Raw genomic sequence first — 22,440 nt, 5'->3', positions numbered from 1 at the left:
GCCAGTGTGGTACTCATCTGTCTTGGTGTGACACTATCAGGCTGCCTTGCAAAACACAGAGGTGGTAAAATGGTTTTATTGCAAAATGTGAAAGATACGTCAGGAACAAATTGACGGGAGCTGATACATGCCAAAGGGCCATGGTGCTTTTATCTCAAATGAGTTGTAATGTCTTCGGCGGAGGCTAAAACAATGCAGTTTGTTTTAGAGGCCCATCTTTTGAATGTGCTAAAAGTAAGCTAGCCGTTTGAAGGTCTATTCAACTTTTCACAGAAAATTATTCACCAGCCAGTCAAAGGGGATTTAACCTGAGGCGGCATAAGGTGCTATATTTACACTTGAGACAAAGCTGGCCGACTCAATAACACGAGGGAGGGAAAAAAACACAAAACTGCACAAATGATGTAAACATACATTATCGAGCCATTGATCTCTACTATATCTGTTAATATCTTTGTTCCATCAAGCATGACCATCTAGTCATCCTAGCCCTCCTTCAGCCTATCATACTGCACCATCATCTAAGCTCCAGATCAATACTCCCTGGCACATATTCTCACTCTCATAGACTTGGAATGAAAATGGCATTCGATATCAATCAAGATCACAGCTGTGCCACTGAACAGGCACAATAAACGACAATATTATTTTTTTAATTTACCATCAAACGGCCAGTCGCATCAAAGTGCTCAGAGTCAGATCTTTCACCCTGGTTTATGCTGAAAGGAACCAGATGAACAGGGAGTGGAAGATGTATGTAATGCAGTTAAAGTAAAAGCCCAGTAAGCAGGAAATTTAAGAGGGGCCTGGGGATGATGGTATTACAGCAGACGCTGATTGTGGACAATCTGCTGAAGAAGAAAAGGATATGGAAAATATCATCGGATGCAGTATGATGGATATAAGAGGCGTGGACACACTGGAACGGGACATGGATGTGGAAAAATCACAACAGTTTAACAACATGCAGACAATCTGGTTTAAGTAAACGGCACTAAAAAAGAAAAAAGAAACAATTGCAATCAAGCCAGAATTCCCCTTACATTGTCTGAGTCGCTACAGTCACCACCACATCCCTGCCCTTTATTTGCAACATTTAAACAATACTGCATTTCCAAACCATGCTGTCGTTTCCGCCATTGATAAGAAATGCTGTGTTATGCCACAGCACTGAGAGATTTGTGCCCCCAGCCCTGTGATGACCTCATTGTTCATTGCCCCATAATTCAAATCTGCTCCGCTGTGTTGCATCACATTGTGTATGACTCATTTCCAAGCACCCCGTTCTCTAAACAAGCGAGGCCTCCGCAGCACGCCATAGTCACAGCCGCACAAACAACAGAGCAAAGAATTTCCCCATCAATTCAGTGGCGGCCGGCTAACTTAGGACTTGCATATGCACGGCGCACAAACGCACACAGTAACACACTGTTTAAATGGATTGAACTGGGAAAAGGAGGGGGTGGGGGGGGGGGGTGAGTGCTATTGTAAATGATTTCCTGCGGAGACCAAAATAATCGGCAGACCTTTGAGTGAGCTTCTTACAATCACTCTGGCCTTGTACACTGATTCTCCGTTCAGCTCCCTAATGGCACTGTGTGTGTCACTAAATATACCGCTGCAGGACATGTCTGTGTGGCTCTCTATGGTTGTGTTAGCTTGCACATGTGTGTTAGTGTGTGTGTGTGTGTGTGTTTGTGTGTGAAAGCATGGTGGTAATTGATGTGTGCCGCACTGATGTGTGTTAGGTGTATACGTGGGAAGAGATGCATGCATGTGTGTGTGTTTGCGTGTGTTTCTATTGAGTGGTGACAACTTTGAGTGGGATGCAGGGGGGTGAAGGGCACAGAGGAGAAGTGTGGACAGGAGATGTGTTGACTGGAGGGACAAGTGTTTTCTTTTTTCTTTGTGAAAGAGGAACAACTGAGTGAGCGAGGGGTTTCAAAGGAACAATGGACTGTGGATATAGTAGCCAATATAAAAAGCAGCTGCTTAAACATGTAGTTCAATGACAAATCAAGTGCTGATAGTAAACACCCTTTATCAAATTGAATGAGCCTATCATTATTTTTATTCTTAGTAAGTCTGTGCCACAGCGCAGATGTTGAGTTGCAACATTTACAAGGTTGTTGTAGGCTGTGGTTTAAGTCAAACCTGTCATATAGGTTAAGATGAAGGGTATAAAAAAATCTGTGGTGTTGTTTCTTTCTCAAATTGTTACCTGAAGTAATTGTGTAAAAATGAGGCAAATTAACCTTTAAATACCCACTGCCACCTCAAAATGGCATAATAATAACCTGCATCTTCACTTTATACTGCCCTCTTCAAAACAGCATTACAAGGTCTTTTGCAACCAATAAATCCACAATAAATAAAAGTCTGTGATGCCAAACATAAAAGCTGGACATGCAATAAACCCGGGCCTGCCTAGGAAACAGAAGAGTGAGGCTGGTCAACTGGTCAAAGAAACACAAATAAAAACCTGTCTTTTCAAAAAAAAAAAAAAAAAGTATTGACCTTTGTTACCCAGCTAACCCTCAGACTGATTTTTTTCAAAGGAAGAAGTCAGCTACAGGTCATTAACTTGTGAATAGTGTTATTTTAAAGCTAGCGGCAACTCATACTAGTTAATATTTGTTCTCTGTAGAATCCTTATGGCAGGAAAGTTAGAGATATAAGGAGGCAGAAGACATAAACCCATCACCATGATTTTAATATCAAAGTAAACGACTGTGGGGGCAATTTCAGCATTGATTTACACTGATTGATTTCTCAATAATTTTCATCCCATGTGAGACAGATCACAACCTGAGGTCATTAGGCTTGTTTAATTTGCCTGTTATAAAACTTTGATTAAAATGAGATGCAATTAAATCTTTGAGGAGTTTTCGTCGCTATAGCTTTGTTACTGGTAGCCGTGTTTTTAGAAGTTTATCATTATTATTAATGTTAGCAGTTGCAACTAATAGTTACTTTCATTATTAAGTAATCTTCCTGTTCAAATTGAATGGATTGATCACTTGGTTTGTAAAGGTTTGGGAAATTATTTAAAGGAATCTCTGTAGGCTAACACTCAATACTCCAAAACCCAAAGATATTGAATTAACCATCACATCAAAACTTCTGCAAATTCTCAGATTTTAGACATAAGACTAGTTTGACTAGTTACCTCCACAAATTACTTGAACAATGATTTCTATCCATTCGCTATATTGCTCATCTACTGTATGTGGGTGGGCAGGGTATACCCTGGACTGGTCAGCACTTTATCAAAGGTTTATGGAAACGACTAACACTCACACGTTCACATCCACACCTATGGGCGATTTCAAGTCACCGAGCAACTTAACCTGCTCACCTTTGGGCTGTTGGAGAACCCGGACTGAACCCACACAGTTGCAGGGAGAACATGCAAACTCCACACAGAAAGGCCTCAGGCCCTGTAATCAAACCACGAACCTTTAAACAAGGATTCTATTATCAACATATATTTCATGTTGGCCCAAATATCCAATTATTCAAATCATTGCTTCAAGTGTGATTGTTAGATTTAATGCCAGTGCTACAACAGTGCCATTTTTGTGATTCGACCTCCAATTCAGAACCAGCTGTTGTTGTTTAATGCTATGATTACAACATACTGCAATGCAATAACCAGTGAGCAGGATTACTTCACTTTCAACACCACACAGAAACAGCCCACCTAACACTCGGCATGAGCAGTCAGGCCAACAATGGACATTTCCTCCAATCTGGCCCAAAATACAGAAAGATAATAATAAGCTGTGGTGGTTTGAACAGGAAGACCTCCACAGCTCCAAATTTAGGCTGAGTAAGACATCGATCTCTGCAGGGCTACTCTAGTCGAGGCCATAGGAGCAATGAGACAGTGAATACTCTGAGATCTGACAGCCAGTCGTCCACTACTGGTTTTCTCCTTCCCCAAGCATATACTAGCTAATCAGGTAGTAAAGTAACTGCATAGTCCTCTCGCATGGACTGAACCTCTAATAGGGTTGAATGATATGGGAGGCAAGTTTCACACATTAGGAGAGGTGAACTGAGCTGATCGCTCCAGTCGACGGTGGAAAATGCGGAGAGCCGGGGTTATTCTTTGAGGGAAGGGTAGGAGGAAGGATGTGTTAACACATGACCGAGTGCTTTAGGTGGATGAGGAAGACGGGCAAGGATCTGGCCTCATTATTTCAATACAGGGAGAGAGATGTCGTCTAGCGCAGGAAAAGGCTTTTGAATTAGGTTAAACTCGACACACAAAGTGGGGTTGAGACTGGGAATGTGAATCATCACCGCATTAGCAAATCATGCAGTGAAATTCAACAGCTTGCTTTCAATGAAACTTAATATTATTACCGAAGCATTAAGATTAGTTTTTTTTTTTTTTTTTTTCACAGCTTAAGCTACAAGAGTGGCAATTTATTTATGCAGGGAGTTAGTTGTCTCTGTGAGCACCTTCTGTTTATTTACAAGGCTTTCTGACACAACCTTTACCTTGCCATGCATAAATTAGCTAAATCGAGGACTGGAGACCAGAAACTGCAAATTCTTGAAGAGAAGCTTGTTAAAATGGTTCTGTGGAAACCAGCCCTTAGGTTCTATGTGCCCACTAAACAGAATTAATGGCACAAGGGTCTGAAGTTAGTGTCTCAATAACCCTTGACAATGGAAATAGAGACTTCACTAGTTACACAGTTGATTTTATGCCTGCTTGTCTTCATCTCGAAGCCTGTACTGTATATGTGCATGTTATTGTCTGTCTGCGGTGGATCATGTCCTCTGCCGAGGTTTATTTTCATTATCTCAAGGTTTCAATGTGAGCTCAAGATGTTGAATATATGATCCCTCATTTAAATCACAGGCTGCTCCCATTACAGGCCTTGATATTGTTATTGGAGCCACCCAAATCCTAAGCAAATATTGTGTTACACTAACAGCTCCAAACAAAGAAAGTCAGTCCTCAGTTAATCAAGCAGAACAATCCGAATTAGCACAACCATCCCAATTTGCCCCCTGTTTTCCTCAACAAGGAGCTTTGTGTTTCGCGTGCATCATAGCAAGTGAAATGAATCAGTGACCTAATTAAAGGAGGACAGATAGACCTACAGTCAGCAGATTGCTTGATTGCTGCTGTTGCACATAATAGAGCTTCAGGTGCTTCAACGTCGTCAGCGCTGTGTGGGTGTCATTACTGGATGTGACACAAGACGCTCTTTGAAACACCGTGCTTTCATGGTGTGATGTCTGACAAACATCCTATCACTATTCCAGCCTATCACAAAAGTAAACATCCACAGTAGCAGGTGTAAATTTGGAGAAGGAAAACACAAATACTATAGAGGCTACACACTTTAAGTCACAGCTCAAAACAGATAAACAACTTGTGAGACGCCCACAACCAACAATGCCAGGTTTGGACGGGAAAACGCAAGGATTTCTGAGCCTATATCTTTCTGAGGCGTTCAGGGCACATAATCAACACTGCATACAAATGAAACCAAGGGACTGTAGGATCACTTAGGCACAAACAGATGCAGTGATGACAGACGATTTAGTGATATTCTTCTCATCCACAAACATAATAATCTCCTTGGAGACCAGCCTGTGCTTTAACAGATGCTACCAAAATGGCAGCCAAGCAAATCTACGTAAAAAAAATCTTCTCCAGCATAGACATAGGCCACCGATAACTGCCTACACTGACCATTTTCCCACCTGCTCAGTGTATTCCTCTGAGACACTTTTCTTAGCTGCAGCGCTGACAGATGAGTCAACATATACTGTCAACCACTTCAGCCAATAGAGACTATATCCACCCCTTTATGTCATACTGTATATTGAGACTCTCACAAAGAGTTTGCACACAATCTCCTTGCTGAGAGCCATTTGATTGCTGAAGGGCCAATCCACTGCCAGCCAAGCAGACACAGACACACACACACACACACGCGCCACGCACACACACAAATGGCCATTGAGGGGTGCTTTGTTTTGCCACATATCTTTTTGCAATTATTTGTAGAGCGGACAAGTTGTCATCATTGACCATGAAGCCTCAATCACCATCAGCAAGGAGTCGCAAAAACTGTGAGGCAAAACAAAGGACAGCTTGCTGATCACTAGGCATATACACTGTGCATCCATGGACACATACACAACAGAGGCTGGCTGCTGCTTCTCAGTTTAGGTCACTATCAAAGAACTGTAGCAACCTTCAGTAGTTTTCAGTTGCATCAAGGTCATTTGCAGCCCCACATGTCTCTTCTGTAAATAAGACTCATAGCTCTCACTCTTGAATCCGCATGATTGACGTATCCCGGGGTGCACCGGCCTGCTGGATATACTCCTTTTCTTACAGAGCTGGATTTTCTGTGGATTTCAGGCTGCAGCTGACAACCCAGCACAGCCTTCCCTCCAAACAGAATAACCGCATTCCCATATACTCAAATGACAGCCGCGTAAAATAAGAGAGGGGGGGAGAAAAAAAACCTGAGGAGGTGAACACTTTAGTCTATCTGTCATCCATCATGCCAAAGCATGTGATATGTCATTGCGCTCCGCAGTCGAGCAGATACATGCGGCTACAGAATAATAATTATGCATAAACCCATGACCGAAATGCCGTCATGGGATAATGTGATGGCATTGATTATTTACTGAAGAGGTAATAGGTATGATTGCTTATCACTCGCCCTGTAGCGACATCTCACATCCGAGAGCGACGCCCATCCAGCCGCAAGCCGCTGGACCATCATCTCCACAAATATTTACGCCAGCAACTATATTACATTTTATCCCCCCTTGGTCCGTGTAGGGGCCAGTTTCCGAGCCCTTTAAGTCACAATAATCGCAGGCCACATTCCCATGGGCATCCGCGAGAACCAAAGTCAGCGCTGCCGTATAGCTTTCAGAGCAGGTCAGTGACAGACACAGGTTGACATGTAGTCAAGAGGTTTACCAAGCGACGTCTGCACAAATTCAACAGCATCAGTGGAGGAATAAAAAAAAGAAAGAGGATCCTTACCGTCTCACCAGTCGCAGCGATGCACGCGCATATATATATATACACATCCAGCGCAGAGAGGAGTCAGGAATAACCTTTTCTGTGCTCTTTCATACAGTCCCCCCTCCTCCTCCTCCTCCTCCTCCACCAGAACGCAGATCTTGGTTAGAAATATATCTTCCCAGTCGATAAATAGCTTGATTTCACTGATTGGCGCCTCGACTCCGGTTCCGTAGTTAATTCTTGCTGCAGCAGAAAGAGGGGAGGGGTGGGGGGGGACGACGACGTGGGTAAACCTGGTGGAAATAAAGCTAAAAAAGCTGTGTGCTTAGTATCCCGATCATCAGGAGGTACCGCGTCCGTCCAAATGCACTAAGACCAGTGGAGTGCTGGAGGAGGACAGGGGAGTATCTCTCTATCCGTCTGTCTGTATCCCTCACTCCCTTTCTCTGCCTTTATCTTTTTTGGGTTGTCTTTATGTTCTTACGGACTTCAGCTGAAGTCCACCGGCGCAAGGCGCAGCGGAGCAGAGGTCCGTGGTCAACACGAGAGGGAGAGGGAGAGAGAGAGAGAGAGAGAGAGGGGTCAGCAATGACAAACCAATTTGGAGGCGCTGTGGATGCTCGGTGGATCAGAGCGCAGCCCGGCGAGAGGAGCGTTGCGTTGCAGGCGGGCGGGGAGCCGAGGGTGGGTGGAAAGGAAAGGCTGGGGAGAGTGAGCGAGGAGTGGGGAGAGGGAGGAGGGAGGACGGGGGGTGATGATTCCTGCCTGGGGGATGCAGAGAGAGGAAGAGGGAGAGATGAAGTGGGGGTGTCTGGTGGAAAACATGGCACTGGATTTTTTTGCTCCGAAATCTCTGGACCTAGGGCTCCACCTGCCGTGTGGATACACACAGGGGTTCCCAAAGTTTAGCAGTGTTATAGAAGCCGACCATTAAAACACCCACTCTGTGAATTTCACACAGGAAGCCCAAACCAAGCCATGTTATTTAGCTATTGGGATTATTCTTAGACGTGGCTTGATTTATGATTGCATAATTGCAGGCTGACTCCATGGGTGACAAGTGCAATCTGGCCTATGCAGTTGGTACAGTTCCACTCATTATCACACCCTCGGCTAGGTAAAGAGCAGATAGTGAAATCACAGTCCTCCTTCAGGCTGCCCGCGACCTCCCGGAATCCATTAAATGTCTTGTTAAGGTCCCCGGACCCCAGTTTGGAGTTTTGGAAAGCCGGATATTAAATGAGCAGCATTCAGCCTAAAGCGGTTTGCCTGGTAGGGGTCTACTGAGCAAACTTTTAAGGTCGTGAAGATGACAAATCCAAAGCAGCACCGAGCTGAAAAGGTTGTAGGATATGAAAAACGACCAGATTTCAGTCTAAACTGGAAAATTAGCGTTTCAATTAAAAAACGTATAAAAACCAAACAATAAATAATAACCAGGCTGTTTAGTCAAAAGGAATAGGCTACCAATTATTTTGTGATTTCCTTGATTTCAGTCTTGGGATATCAATAGGCCAATGTGTGAGAACACATTTTTCTCTGTTTTCTTTTGATTTCGAATAATGTAACAATAGCCTAATTTTCTCATGAGGTTAGTGGGGGGCAGCCATTGGGGACATGCAGAGTTTGCAGTTCAGCCTACTCGGCACTAATATTCCTAAGAATTATTCTCAGAGTGCCCCACTGAAACACATTACAGGATTACTGTAGACCAGTTCTTTTTCATTAGGGATGAGCCCTCTGTGCCTGAAGATCAGAGGGTGACATGCGCACTGCACGGAGCGCACAAAAGCCGCGGACACAATGCTGGAAAATAAAGCGCTCAGCTTGCTTCTTGATATCGTGCCGTCTACCAAATAAGCTGTTATGACTTGTCCCATCAGGAAAGTGTCATTCTTGGTTTTCGGTACAGGTGAATCTGCCCTGCGGACCGGTGGAGGCGGAGGACGCGCTGTGCTTGGAACTCAGTGGGGACCTGTTGATAGCCCACCGGCGATGCAATGGAGGTGAGATGAGGCTTTCTGCAAAGAGACTGTCCATGATGTCCGTCTGTTCGTCACAGTAGCCTATCAGATCCAATGTGCCCCGGACATTTTTTTTAAAGACAGATTAACAGATTGTTTTATAGATTGCATATCAAATTAGATGCTAATGGGCTTGGATAATTAGTGTAAATCATTCATCTGATTTTTTTTTTCTATTTCGAAGCAGTAGCCTACACGCATGGCGTTAGTATCAACAGGTATAAGATAAAGATTTCATTAGGCTGCCGTGAAGGGCATATAAGTACTGAGATACCCATCGTGCCTATCAATGGCCTCTAATTAGATTCCAGATGACACGTCGTCATTTTCAGCCCGTCGTTTTGCAAATCAAATCATGTCATTGGTATCGTGTTTTGAAGCAATACAGGCTCCCCCCTCAAGTCAGAATGGTCGGGAGGCCATGTGTCGCTGTTAATTACCATCACCAGCTGATAAAGCCTTTTGGAGAAGATTTAAATCCTGCTAAAGAGCATTAAGGCCCTTTGCAAACAAGCATGGCACAAGCCCTGGAAGTTAGGATGTCGAGGTAAAATGAAACATGCTACAGGAGTAAAATAAATATGAGGAGAGGATGTCTGATTAAAAGTTGTTGGGTTTTTTTTTTTGCCCCACATAATTGCAAGTGTATCAGCAGTGGAAATGTCTTGTCAGTGAAACCTCACAGTGACACATGTAGTCTACAAACATCCTGTCATATTTCATAGATACACTGTCACGAGAATGTAAACAGACTGTCTGCATCAGGCCTTGTTGAAGCAAAAAAAAAAGGAGGAAGAAAAATCTTTGGTGTTTTGTTGTTATTCACATTGCAGGTGCCAAAGAGAGACGAATGACATCTAACTAAGGCAGAAAGTCACAAAGCAAAGCAATTCATCCGAACGATCTGTCAGGCAGCGATGGAAATCATGGGTGAGTGAGTTTCAGCGGCTTGTAGATGCAAGGCGCTGTTTAAAGCCAAACATGTTCCAGTAACCTCAGTAAGACTCCCCCCTCCACAGCCATCATCAGAGGCTTACAATTAAGGTGTCAGGCATGGTAGCAACAGCCAGGCGGGAAGGAATACTTACATGTGCAGGTGGTAAAGGACTCACAGTCTGGTCTGTAGTCAAAACTTTGTGGTGAAGAGTTTACAGGGTCTTAACCTTCTGCCACATACAATTACTGCAGCTGTGGCTTGTGCTCATTAGCTGCTGCTCCACTAAATAAACAAGGGCAATATGACCTGACACAAGGTTTCAGTGGGGTTTATTTTGGCTTTTACTTTTCTTTTAGTGAAAGTGTGATTAAATATTTTAAAACTGTGTTTTTTATTTTTGCTTGTTGGCCACAAGTAAATCAAAATTTGTTTTTGGAAACTTAATAACTTTGTCAGGCAACTGAGAGGAGAAGAATGTGACAGTATTTTTTTTTTAAAAAAAACACATAATTGAAAGAAGTCACGCTGAGGGTTCAGGGATATATTTTCCGACAAGCGCTCATGTCAACTCAAACCTCCAAAACACAGTTGTTTTCAGTAGCTGTCACACTGTGGATCAGTGCTGACAGCAGCAGCGATTTCAGATTGGAACACAGATGTTGTATTTTAACAAAGTCATTTTGCAGATCCAGAGAAAAAACTCATTTATTTTCTCACCAGTACCTGCTAAGTAAGATATTTCATACCTTGTTATAAAATGTTCTGGTTCGTGTCATGATTGCCTAGGAGCTGCAGCAAGAAGCAGGAACCAATGCAAAGCCAAACGGGAGAAATCCTGTTACTGTATGACATGAACGATATATACAATTTCTCTGCAGATACTCAGCGTGCCTTGGAGGCTGTGGAGAGACTGCAAGCCAAACTGAAGGAGAGAGGGGAGGCCCCCACACAGGAGAAACTCTGCCTGCTAAGGACCGTCCTGCAGAGCCCCCTTTTCCATCATATACTGAGCTTACAGCAAACTCAGCGGAAGCCCCTGGCGAAGGTACAGCGCGAGCATGACTGTGTAGGTGTTTGGTGTATATTGAATAGTGGGGAAGGAGCCAGAATCATTCCTAAAATACTGAATGCAGGAACCAAACTGGATGAGTAATCAGCTTACCTAAGCTTACCACTAAAGCCCTGAGAAAGAGAGAGAGCGAGGGAGAGCGAGAGAGGGGAAGGGAGAAGTGGCTGTATATCAGGTTGAGGAGTTTACAGAAGTCATCTGTAACATTATTACAAGTCTTGTGCTTGTGTGTGTGTGTACATAGACACACATATTACATATACATATAAATTATAAATATGTAATAGAGTAGTATATATGTTGTCATGTATGATACCATCAAGGTATTTAACTTATTTGTCAGTGGCAGGCATCATGGCTTAGTAATTGTCTGTTGTGGTGTGCTGTAATAGGCTAACCCGATAAGCCTCACACATGCTTTACTACATTAGCAATGTGGCATAAGCCTGTAGCTGTTAAGCATCCCTGCACAACAGAAAATATGGCACTGGATCTTGTCAAAGGTGTCTGGAGTTTTATCGGGACAGACACTGACACAGTTTTTATTAGTTCAAGCCTCCTCTCTAAGTTCTCTTACAGCTGTAGTAACCTGAGTGCCTGTCGGTGTGGTGTGAAGTTGCCTATTAGTATTGTGATAGCGTTTCATCTTTTATTCTACGACTGCCGTTTCGACAGGTGTCAAAGTCGGCGGAGTGGAATAGCATGCAGATCAGAAAATAAGCATCCACTCAAACTTCCTTTTAAAGTTTAAAACAGTAAACGTGAAAGACAAGAGGGATCCATTTTGTGGTTATGTGGTATTGAGCAGAAGCCTTTATCTGAGATCCTCATGTTCCTGCTCTTTTATCTTTCCCTCTCAGCTCCTATCTTTCTATATATGTTTTTTTTTTCTTTTTGGCTAACACACATTAACCCTCCCCTCCTGCTCTCTATCCCACATCTTTCTTCATTGTCTCAAAATGCTCCTTTCCCATCTTCTTTATCCTTTCTATTTCCCTCCATCACTCCCTCACCCTCATCCCTTTCCTCTCTGTCTCTGTATCTCCTCTCTTCAATTAATGTCTCCAACTTTCTATCAAACCCCTTTGCCATCTCTTTATCCCCGTCATCCATTTTCCTTACAATCTTTCTCCCTCAGTTCCCTTGCATCTTTCAATCCCTCTCCAATTCATCTGTTCGCTCTTGGTCCAACCCAATCCATCTCCCCTACTTCCATCCCCTCCATTTTTACTCTTTTATCGTCTTCTTCTTCTCACCTCTCCACGTGTCTCATCTTTTCCTCCTTTGCCCTACCAGGGGAAGGGCGTTTCCAAATCTGTCTCCATGAACTGTGGACCGTGCCAGGGCATGACGGTGGGGCTGAAGCCACTCAGCCACAGCGACTCCTACACATGGGCCGTGGAGAACCGAAGGCCCAGCACTGCCAGATCCTTCCACAGGGATGGCAGCCTCTCCTCCTTGGGCTCACAGGACCTGTCCTTCTCAGACATCTACCAGGGCAACTCCATTCACACTGAGTCACAGGTATGTAAAAAAAACCATCATAAAAGAAAGATAATATGGGAGGAGGTCAGTATAGGGCAATTTATTTTTAAAGCACTCAGATAGATAAGCTAAGCAAATTATTTTCTATCTTTGTATTGTAAAATATAACACATCACCATTCGAAATGTCACATTTTACCTATGAGAATATTACATTCCTGTATAAATCTCAAGCGCAGCTGGATATCACATCATCTGAGGGTTTCAGCTGATCATAAGAGGCTGCTCAGCTAACTCAATGTCATTCGAGGTTTGCTTTTATTTTACACATGACATTTATTTTTTAGTACTGCACTCCCCCTCGAATCTCCCGCACCATGTCGATGGGGAGAAACCTGTCAGCTATTGCTCACGAGGTACAGTGATGGTACATGTGAGGTGTTGCCGTAGAGTTAAATGTGTCTTTGTGGATGTAGATAAACAAGGGTATCAAGCGTATTTGGCATGTCAGCCAGTTAATGCTTTTTATTTTACCTATTTAATAACAATAGATTTTTCTTGTCCCTCCCCACTTTCTTCTTTCTCCCTTTTCTTCTGACCTCTGCCACATCAGAGGCGCCATGTGGAGATGATCGAGCTGACCAATGATGGGAAGGGGCTTGGCTTTGGCATCATAGGCGGTCGGAGTACAGGAGTCATGGTCAAGACCATCCTTCCTGGAGGAGCTGCAGGCCGGGTACTGTAAATCCACCTGCCAGTCGGTCAAAGAAATATGTTGACATTTTTTAAATACGTTTATTCAGTCTCTTATGATATCAGTACCACCAATATGTTTGTTTGTAAAACATGTTAAAGAGGAGCTTTGCAGGATTTTGACTTTAGCTATGCTTAGTTTTTCCCTTAATTAAACAGTTTTGGAGTAATTGTGATGGTTAAATAAGTGACTTGTAACCTGTTATGACGGAGAATGGAGGCTCTCTGCCTTCCCCGTAGCATCTCTTGGATCTACAATGTTATCCACCACTCCATGGATTGCTTTCTCACTGGCTTCATTGAAAACAAATGCACATGGCCAGGAGGAGAGTTAGCAAAATAGCCAGACCTGCATAGTTCCCCTTTACATTTAGAGCTAGCCTACAGCCAAGCATTTCTTTTACAAGCTAAGTTATTTGTAAGTTTTGATTTCTCTGCATCACTAATATTAGTTTTAATAGCTGTTTTATTTGTTTTTACTGGTCTGGCCCTCCTGAGATCAAATTGCACTTTATGTGGCCCTTGAACTAGAATGAGTTTGACACCCCTGATGAAGAATATAATCTTAAATCTGAGACTATGTTAAATATTTCAACAAAGCTTCTAACTGTTTTTGTTGTAATTGGGCTCTCCAGGACAAGCGCCTGCGTAGCGCTGATCAGATCCTGCGCATCGGAGATGTAGATCTGGCGGGCATGAACAGCGAGCAAGTGGCACAGGTGATGCTTCATTTCAACTGTTTTTATCTACCAGATGTCTATTACTGAAATGATAAAGCTTTATATAATAGACAATAATGGATATATCTAACTGGCCCAGATACTGTTATCTAATGGTAGTCCTGTTTGAGACTCACTCATCCACTTTATAGAAGATAGTTGTAGATTGTTCCAAACAATCTATATCCACAGAGACTTCCCTGAGGTTACTGCTGTTTGAATGAAAGAAGGAAAGAATATTTACCAGACAAACTAAATCAAAACAGTCAGTCCCACACTCTCTTTGATATAGTTTCTTTTCTTTTAACATTTGTAAGAAAGCAGCACCAACATCTTCAACTCTTAGTTGCCCCTAAGGTTGTTTTTTTCAGTGTGGAATGAGGTCATTGTTGTCCCGCGTGGTAATTTGGGGCAAAACAGCCACTTTGGCCACAGTTATAACCAACCATGAACATGTAGGCCTACTTTCCTCTCTCTGGCCTCGGTAGGAATGAGCTTTTTGTGATTAGCATAAGCACAAATGAGTCAAAGAAGGTGGCATACAAGTAAACTTGTTGGAAAGAAATTTGAGATTTATCGACTTTTTGGGTTTTTACCAGGGAAAGGCCTCAAGTATGAAGACTGATTGGCTGGTGGTCTATGTTTAAGTTGTCCCATTTACATTAAACATCAGTGCAGATCTGCTCCTTTTTCTACTTTATGCCACACTGTCCTTCCAGGGCAGCTGTCTTTTAACATATTTTTCATTTCATATCATTTATTTATTTATTTTCTTTGTCACACACTCATTTCTCACCCTTTCACAAATGACCACCTGGTCCAGGTGCTGCGAAATGCTGGTAGCAAGGTGAAACTGCTCATTGCCAGGGATGTTACCAAGGACAACCACCTTTCCTCTCCTGTCCTCAGCCAGGAAAGCTTGGATGGCAAGGTGTGTGCATGCACATGTGTGTGTGTGTGTGTGTGTGTGTGTGTGTGTGTGTATGTGTACAAAATCAAATAATAGGCTAATCAGAGACACTGAATGAATACAGTACTCTTTAAAACCCAAATGAGCATAAGATTGTCCATCTGTGCCCTTTTCTAGCTCAATGACCTGAAAGATGACTACGAGTTCAGTGTGCAGTTCACTAAAAACAGCCGGGGCCTGGGATTCACCATCGCTAGCTACATAGGTGACCTAAACTCAGGTAATAGTACCTCCTAAGTTTGTAACTCTGTGACAAATGAGCCAATTATCATTACTCCCAGCTAAGTTGATGGAGGGAAACTGAGGAAATAATAAAATTATAAAGAATACCTCCTTAATGGAAGTCATTATTGATGATGTTTGAGTTTAGAGCTACATTTACATAATCAATGCTAATTTTGCTTTAATTTATCTTGCCCTTCTCAGTCTACAGCGCCGGCGTGATAGTCAAGAGCATAGTTAAAGGCAGCACTGTTGATCAAGATGGACGCATCCACATTGGAGACATCATTCTATCCGTGAGTTCCACTAAAAACATAACAGATAGCTTTTTTATTGTGCTCCCTGAAGACAAATACCCTGTTGTCTCAAACATAGTCTCTGCTGAACCTTAACGATTTCAGCATCCTGAAATCTGCACGGTTTGCAACTTTTAGTAGTCCCATACACACCAATTAAGGTATTTTTCAGCTGATGAAGGGGAATTGTTCTAGTTTTACTTTTACTTCCATCCATCTCTTCATCATCTCCCACTTTTGCCTATTCTTTCCATCGCTCTCTGTTTTTATTTTTGATTACTATTGATTTCTTTTTGCGTTTTCCCATTTAATTCACCCTCACTTGTCGTACCTCCATACCATCCTTCTGTCCGCTTCTGTCTGCATCGTACATTCACCTTCATCCCAGCTCTTTTCTTTGCTCCTTGCTCCCCTCCCACAGGTGGATGGGGTGAGCCTGCAGGGCTGCAGTGAGCAGAGGGCCATGGAGGTGCTGAGAAGGACAGGTCCTCTGGTCAGACTGAGGTTGCTGAGGAAGGCCGTCCGTCTGAGTCATATCCTGCCCCCAGTGCCGCCCCTGCAGCCTCTCCGACACTCCCACAGCTTCCATGAAGGCAATCCCTACAGAGTGGGCCTCAACAAGATTCAAGAGACAGGTGCTTTGTGTTGAGAGAGGCAAACATTTTAGCTGAGTTGTATCGTGAGGGGATTGGTTTTGAAGTAACTGAGCAAATGTTGACTTGATTTGATTTGTTTGCACAAATATAATCTGACACTTTCCAATATCTGCTCAAATTAGGACTAAACATATTTTGATGCTTCTTTGGGCTGTTGATGCAATTTGCTACCTCTGCCGGGTTGTTATCTCTCAAAAGCTAACTGCGGACATGCACACATCTTTTCAACTCAAGTGTGTTTGAATCCCTGCATGTATGCTAAAATATGTTTCCCCCGTCTCTCAGGAATCTGCTCCCTGCGTGAAATCTCCCGGCGTGCAGCGTACGCCAGCAGACGACCCCAACATGATTCCAGGAACGGTAAGCACCCCTTCCCATACTGCACTGCAGTCTGGAACTGGATCATGGGACTTAGTCTGATATGCTAATTGGGCTCTGGGAGCAGCGATGTGGCAGCGAAGCATGCTCTTTGATGGGAGTCTATTTATAGTGTTGTGCAGTCATGTGTTTATCCAACTCATTCAACTCATTCCAGATGATTTGTCTCTCACCCCGCCTGCATATATGGCTTTATTTAGGGAAGGATTTTTGGGCTTGATTGGCGAGCACAGTCAAATAAACCCTGATTGCTGTAAGGCTTTAATAGATGAACGAGAAAACATTAGTTTGCCAAAAAAAATCATAAGATGGTGGGTGTGAATATGCATGCCTGGGTGCCTGCAGTGTTTGTGTGTGCCTGCCATGAGGATAATTCTGCTGTTGTCTCTGTATAACAGATCACAGATGAGGTGATGCTTTCATCACCTCTTCTTTATTGACTGAATAATTTAGGCAAGGTACAATATGAAGGATGAGATTGTGTGTTTGACACTGGTTGCATTATCTGTGTGTGGGATATGTGGCCATGGTCTTTGTATGTGTTCTTCAGGCGTGAAGTTGACACCAGCTGAGGAGGAGGACCTGAGGAGGAGGTGGCAGCATGCAGTCGGACCCAGATATGAAGTTATTGTATGTTTCTATGTAATGAAGATAATCATTAAATAGAAACTAGAATTAAAACCTAATGTTTGTAGACAAGTTTCAAATTACATCCCTGTTCATACAGAATCATAAAAAAATATTAATACTAATAATTTGCGTGAAATGTTGTCATAATTGCCATGTGGAGTAATGGCTAACAAGAGTTCTGAGAGGTCACACATACTAAACTTGACTTTTGACATTTGATTTTACTAAATCTGAAGAGGTTCCCTCAAGGAATTGTAGAAATCGCCTTTAAAAGGCCCAAACTGCATTTTGCAAGGGCATGGTGACCTTGACCTTTGACCACCAAAATTCAATCAGTTCATCCTTAGGTCATAGTGAATGCATGTGCCAAATTTGATAAAGTTGCGTCACAATGTTACTGAGATAATGTCTCCCAGAGAATGGGACAGACGCCCATATAGTCAGACGGACGCATAAACAACATACCTCAAGCTCTAGTTGTTGCCAGTATGGAGGCAAAACACATTAGTATTGTAAAAAATACTATATGTGTATGTATATATATGATATGATGAATGAATATATATATACAGTATATACACAGTATATACACAGTATATACCCATTTAGGAAAGAAACACCCACTTCATAATATATAAAATACTCTCTACACCATTTGCTTCACTTCCTTTGTTCCACATCACTCAACTTTCACATCACCCCTTTAGGTGTGTCAGCTGGAGCGTTTCAGCGAGACAAGTGGTTTGGGCATCAGTCTGGAGGCTCGGGCAGGACATCATTACCTGTGCTCCATCTTACCTGAGGGCCCGGTTGGCCAAAGCGACAGGATCCTCACTGGAGACCAGATATTGGAGGTAACCGTCTGATGCTGATCCTGTCAGCCAACTCCTCTGCCTCTCATGCTTTATCTGTCTAATGGAGATATGATCTGTGTGGGGCTGATTATTTTGCTACATCTGGGGGATATAAAAGGAGGACTAATGAAAAGCTTCCCTCACGGATTATCTCTGGTTCACAGTGCCATAGTTACTCTCATGTTTCCAGCTTTCATTTAAGTGGTTAGCAGCAATAGCCTGTTCTTTGCGATGCCCTCTGAGCCGCCGCCTGATGTAGGTGGCATATTGCACTTTGATTATCTATTTGTATATCCGATTAAGAACTATAAGACAACAAACATCCATTTTTTCACTTACGGTGTACAGTATGGAATAGTACATAGCATAGTTTTGGCTCCTTTCAACACATACAATTTCAAGTGCACGATGCAACTTTTTCCCCTAAGGCAGCAAAAAAAAACTATAACAAGGTGGGTGTGAGTGTGCCTGCCTCTGTGCATTTGTGCCTGTACTGTAGGGGGAGAGCTTGCCCTCCTCCCCCTCCACCGGGCAAGTTCACGCACCCACACGTATCACTCATCATGATGAGCAGTTTCATAAAAGCTTCGACAATCTACAGTAGCTCAACTTTGTCATACAGAACACAGACACCGGCTCGTGTCTTGACTGCATTGGGAGTGTGCAAGCCAATATGTGTGTTACTGCTCAGCCCTTTGATGGCATCAGTTTGGCGAGGCCCATGTTCATCTCCACTCTAAATGAGCCACATTCAGTTCAGATACTGCTTTCAGCTTTGATTGTTCTTGCTGTGACTTCATGTACTGTGGCCACTAATTGCTTCTCAATTTCCCGAAACTGAAATATCATTAAAATGTCATATTTAAAGACTGTGTTGTAGATTTAGTCATGGGTGCAATATACACACAGACACAGTGGCAATTTGAGCCAGACACAAACAGACAATAATCACCAAAACCAGACCACAGGGTTTAATCTCTACAAGCATGACTCAGCCACTTTTCTTTTCTATATCTTTATTAATATGTGTATAATTTATCTTCCTGGCAGGTGAATGGGGTCCCTCTCATTGGGGAGACACATAAAGAGGTGGTCAATATTCTTAAGGAGCTGCCGGTGCATGTGTGCTTGGTTTGTTCTCGCATCGTACCCCCCTCACTTCCCAACAGTGACGAGGAAGACGAGGATGACACCCATCTCACCCTTAAAGAGCTGCTGGCTGAGTTCAACGACAAGGTGAAGGCACACACTGAGGAAAGGATGAATGGGGGGATTAAGTTTTAGTGTGTAAATCCTTTTCCTCAAGACAATATAAACAACATTAGAAGTTTTATATATGAATGTGAAATGACATTGGGAGATGCAGATGACATGCTGCTCTGTGCTTTTCAATCTCCTCATCTGCGCCTTGTCTCTCCTTTGTGCGCATCCCAGTTGGATCAGGGCTGTGTCATTCCTCGTCCTACGGCGGAGGACATCACCAAGCGTGGCGTGCCCCCCATGTCACCTCCTCTGGCCATGTGGGAGAGGGAGGCTCAGGTGGTTGAGCTGGAGAAAGGCGAGTCGGGACTGGGCTTCAGTATCCTGGACTACCAGGTCAGAGACATGCCCCTGAGCCTTTCTACAAATAGAACAGACTGGAATAGGCTGCAGTATAGAGAATATCAGTGTCGGGCTGGATGGGGTGAACAGAGGTGGACATCTTTATTCTACGGGGAGAAGTCTTGTATTCTACATACAGTATTCATAAGATAAACTGACTGAATTGTGTGCTGAAGGCTTCTGTTTAAAATTTTAGACTAAAAACACAGAGTTTGGCAGAGACTTTTTTTTAAAGAAATAGTTTATATAGATCTCTTCTTGAGATCACACAGTCCATTTTCCTTTCTTATTAATAAGTCTCTTTTATCCTGATGTTTACCTGCATAATTTCTTGTTTGAATTTATGTAGCTAACTTCTCACAAAATTTCCAACTAAACCCTCCTTTTTCAATCTTATGTCTAACTCCATAGGATCCAGAAGATGCCACTAAGACCGTTCTGGTAATCCGGTCCCTGGTGCCTGGAGCTGTAGCAGATAGAGATGGTCGGCTGCTACCTGGTGACCGACTCATGTTTGTTAATGAAACTGACCTGGAAGGCTCCAGCCTGGATTATGCTGTGCACGTCCTCAAATCCACCGGCTATGGCCCTGTCTACATCGGTGTTGCCAAACCCCTGCCAGTATGTGAAGATGATTAAATTAGTAGTATTTGATTTGATATCTGTCAGCTGAGGGATTCGAGGGGAGAGATGGGGAATGACATTAAATAAAGGTCCCTGTCTGTATATATACTGGGGACACTGCAGCTCACAGACTACCAGGACAAACTAAGATTTCATCAAGTAAGAAGCATGTTTTAAAATTAGTTTTTAGACACATTAGTAAAATTTACTTTAATAGCAGAGACATAAAAAATCTGCATAACATGGAGTGCATATTAATATTTTGTATCAATGAAATAACCAGACAATAGTGTCTAATTAGGCATATCTAGACAATTAAACAAAGTAATGGTAAATGCTCATTAACAAATTTATTCCATCACAGTACAATTTATTATCATATTCACATCTGTCATTATCATAGGCTACAACATGTATGCAATCCATAAAAACACAATTAATATTTCCACATTTACATAAATGTGTCAGTGGACTGTTTCTTTTTGTTTTTTTCTTGGGAGCACTGTATTTCTTCTCCTTTTTGTTTTGGACTGTGGCTTAGTAACAAGGTACAGAGAATCCAGTTACAGGCCGTCTGAATTTTTAATGCAGTTGAGGGATGAACACAATGCTCGACCACAGTACAGATGGAGAGAGAGGGGGGAAAAGAGTAGAGGGTGTCTAATTTACAGTCACCTTCCTTAGCCTGCTTGCTTCCGTGTAAATTTGCTCAACTTCGAAGCACATATTCGATTTTTTGTTTCCAGGCTAATTTCAACTTTTTTTTAATACGCTTTTTTTTATTCCCTCAGCTGGAACTGTGCGGCGGCTTAACGCCCATCTCAGAGAGGAGCACGCGGGCTTCCTGCGATGACACTGACAGCCATACTCAGGTCAGCCTGCTAGCTGAGGCAGCTGATGCTAGCACCATCACTTTCAACTCTGAGGACAACAGCTTCATCCAGCCATATTACACAACAACGGTATGTCACAACAACACAACATTTCCACCAGTCACAAAATACTATTAATGGCATTGGTCAGTTCTTTGGACCTACTTTCTGCTCTCTTTTATTTTTTGCTTTTGAGGATGGTTCCCTTTACCCTCCTGTGGTTTAAGGCAGTATTTGTGTCTTATGTTTGGCCTAACAACCACACCATCATAAGAATTTGTGCTATAACTGGCAACAGGCTTTTGTTTTTTTACTGTGTTTACTGTGTGCAGAATATAGATCCAAAGAAATGTCATAATTGTCCAAATGTATAGGTTTAAAATGTGTAATTTGGTCCATAAACCTTTCAATCAATATCAATATAATTTTGATGCTCAAGGCTCAGCAGGCAATATCTTTGCAGTGACACTTTGAATCTTGAAGTCCATTGCTCATTACCATGCAAACCCGAGATTCTGTGGGTAGCCATTTTAGCTGCTTCAAAGGAGATTACCAGGACGGTGTGTGTTCTCTCTGTTCACGTTCTATAATGGGGAGCTTAGAGCCGCCGGCTGTATCAGTATCACTGGGTCAGGTATAGAGAAAGTGCTCAGTGTCAAAGACTTGTTCCTCCATTGTGGCCTCAACTCAATCCCATTGAGGCAGCCTTTTGTACTTGGTTTTGCTTAATTACCAACAATTGCCTCTCAATGAAAAGTGCTTACTGTTCACGACACTGCACCTGGTCTAACACAAGGACATTCAATTTTCCCCCCACTTCCTCTCATACACACACACACACAAATGCACACACATGCACATACAGACTCAGAGCAGCAAGTGTCAGAGTGTTCTCATCAAAGACAGGCTTGTTGCAAAGGTAGCTTCAGAAATTCAGAGCTGCTTGTACTTTCTGTGAAGGTTCAAAGAAGATTTCCTTGTTGCCCTTCTTCTTTGTGAAGTGCCCGAGGGGACCAAAGAAGTCTACCCTCCTGCATGTTTTACATCTCAGAATTATTCCAGAGGTCTTCATCCTGGGAGTTAATCGTTGTTTGATTTTTTTTTTTCGTTCTTATACAGATAGTTTTTAAAAGTTTATTACTTCTGTCATGTGCGCCAAAGCTTATGATGTGGGAAATCTGCAGTTGTCCACCATTATTGCTGCTCCTATACCTATTTATTTTGTTTACCAGACACCACCCTTGACTTTTTACTAATTGTAGCATCTCTTTGGAGGGCAGTGTCAGTCAGTGGGTTGGTGAGTGCATTATCTGGCCCAGGCTGAAATAT

The 22,440-nt window shown here is 42.8% G+C and overlaps 1 protein-coding gene across 1 annotated transcript in view; it reads left to right on the top strand.

The window, feature by feature from the left end:
- Positions 1–7,720: 7,720 nt before the first annotated feature.
- The window catches only part of LOC146991659 (multiple PDZ domain protein), a 44,775-nt gene continuing 30,055 nt past the window's right edge, over positions 7,721–22,440 (top strand). Inside the window, exons 1-18 of the mRNA XM_085776728.1 lie at positions 7,721–9,027; positions 9,879–9,975; positions 10,861–11,027; positions 12,348–12,575; positions 12,883–12,951; positions 13,149–13,271; positions 13,924–14,007; positions 14,831–14,938; positions 15,095–15,197; positions 15,404–15,495; positions 15,917–16,130; positions 16,437–16,511; positions 17,080–17,159; positions 17,867–18,013; positions 19,064–19,249; positions 19,448–19,609; positions 20,027–20,236; positions 21,031–21,201. Coding sequence (XP_085632854.1) covers positions 9,963–9,975; positions 10,861–11,027; positions 12,348–12,575; positions 12,883–12,951; positions 13,149–13,271; positions 13,924–14,007; positions 14,831–14,938; positions 15,095–15,197; positions 15,404–15,495; positions 15,917–16,130; positions 16,437–16,511; positions 17,080–17,159; positions 17,867–18,013; positions 19,064–19,249; positions 19,448–19,609; positions 20,027–20,236; positions 21,031–21,201 — 2,232 coding nt within the window. The 5' untranslated portion in view covers positions 7,721–9,027; positions 9,879–9,962. The remainder of the gene's footprint in view (positions 9,028–9,878; positions 9,976–10,860; positions 11,028–12,347; positions 12,576–12,882; positions 12,952–13,148; positions 13,272–13,923; positions 14,008–14,830; positions 14,939–15,094; positions 15,198–15,403; positions 15,496–15,916; positions 16,131–16,436; positions 16,512–17,079; positions 17,160–17,866; positions 18,014–19,063; positions 19,250–19,447; positions 19,610–20,026; positions 20,237–21,030; positions 21,202–22,440) is intronic.

Source organism: Trachurus japonicus, chromosome 1, assembly GCF_045865225.1.
Source record: "Trachurus japonicus isolate A0001 chromosome 1, Traja_1.0".
NCBI lineage: Eukaryota > Metazoa > Chordata > Actinopteri > Carangiformes > Carangidae > Trachurus > Trachurus japonicus.
This window is presented reverse-complemented; position numbering and strand designations above follow the sequence as displayed.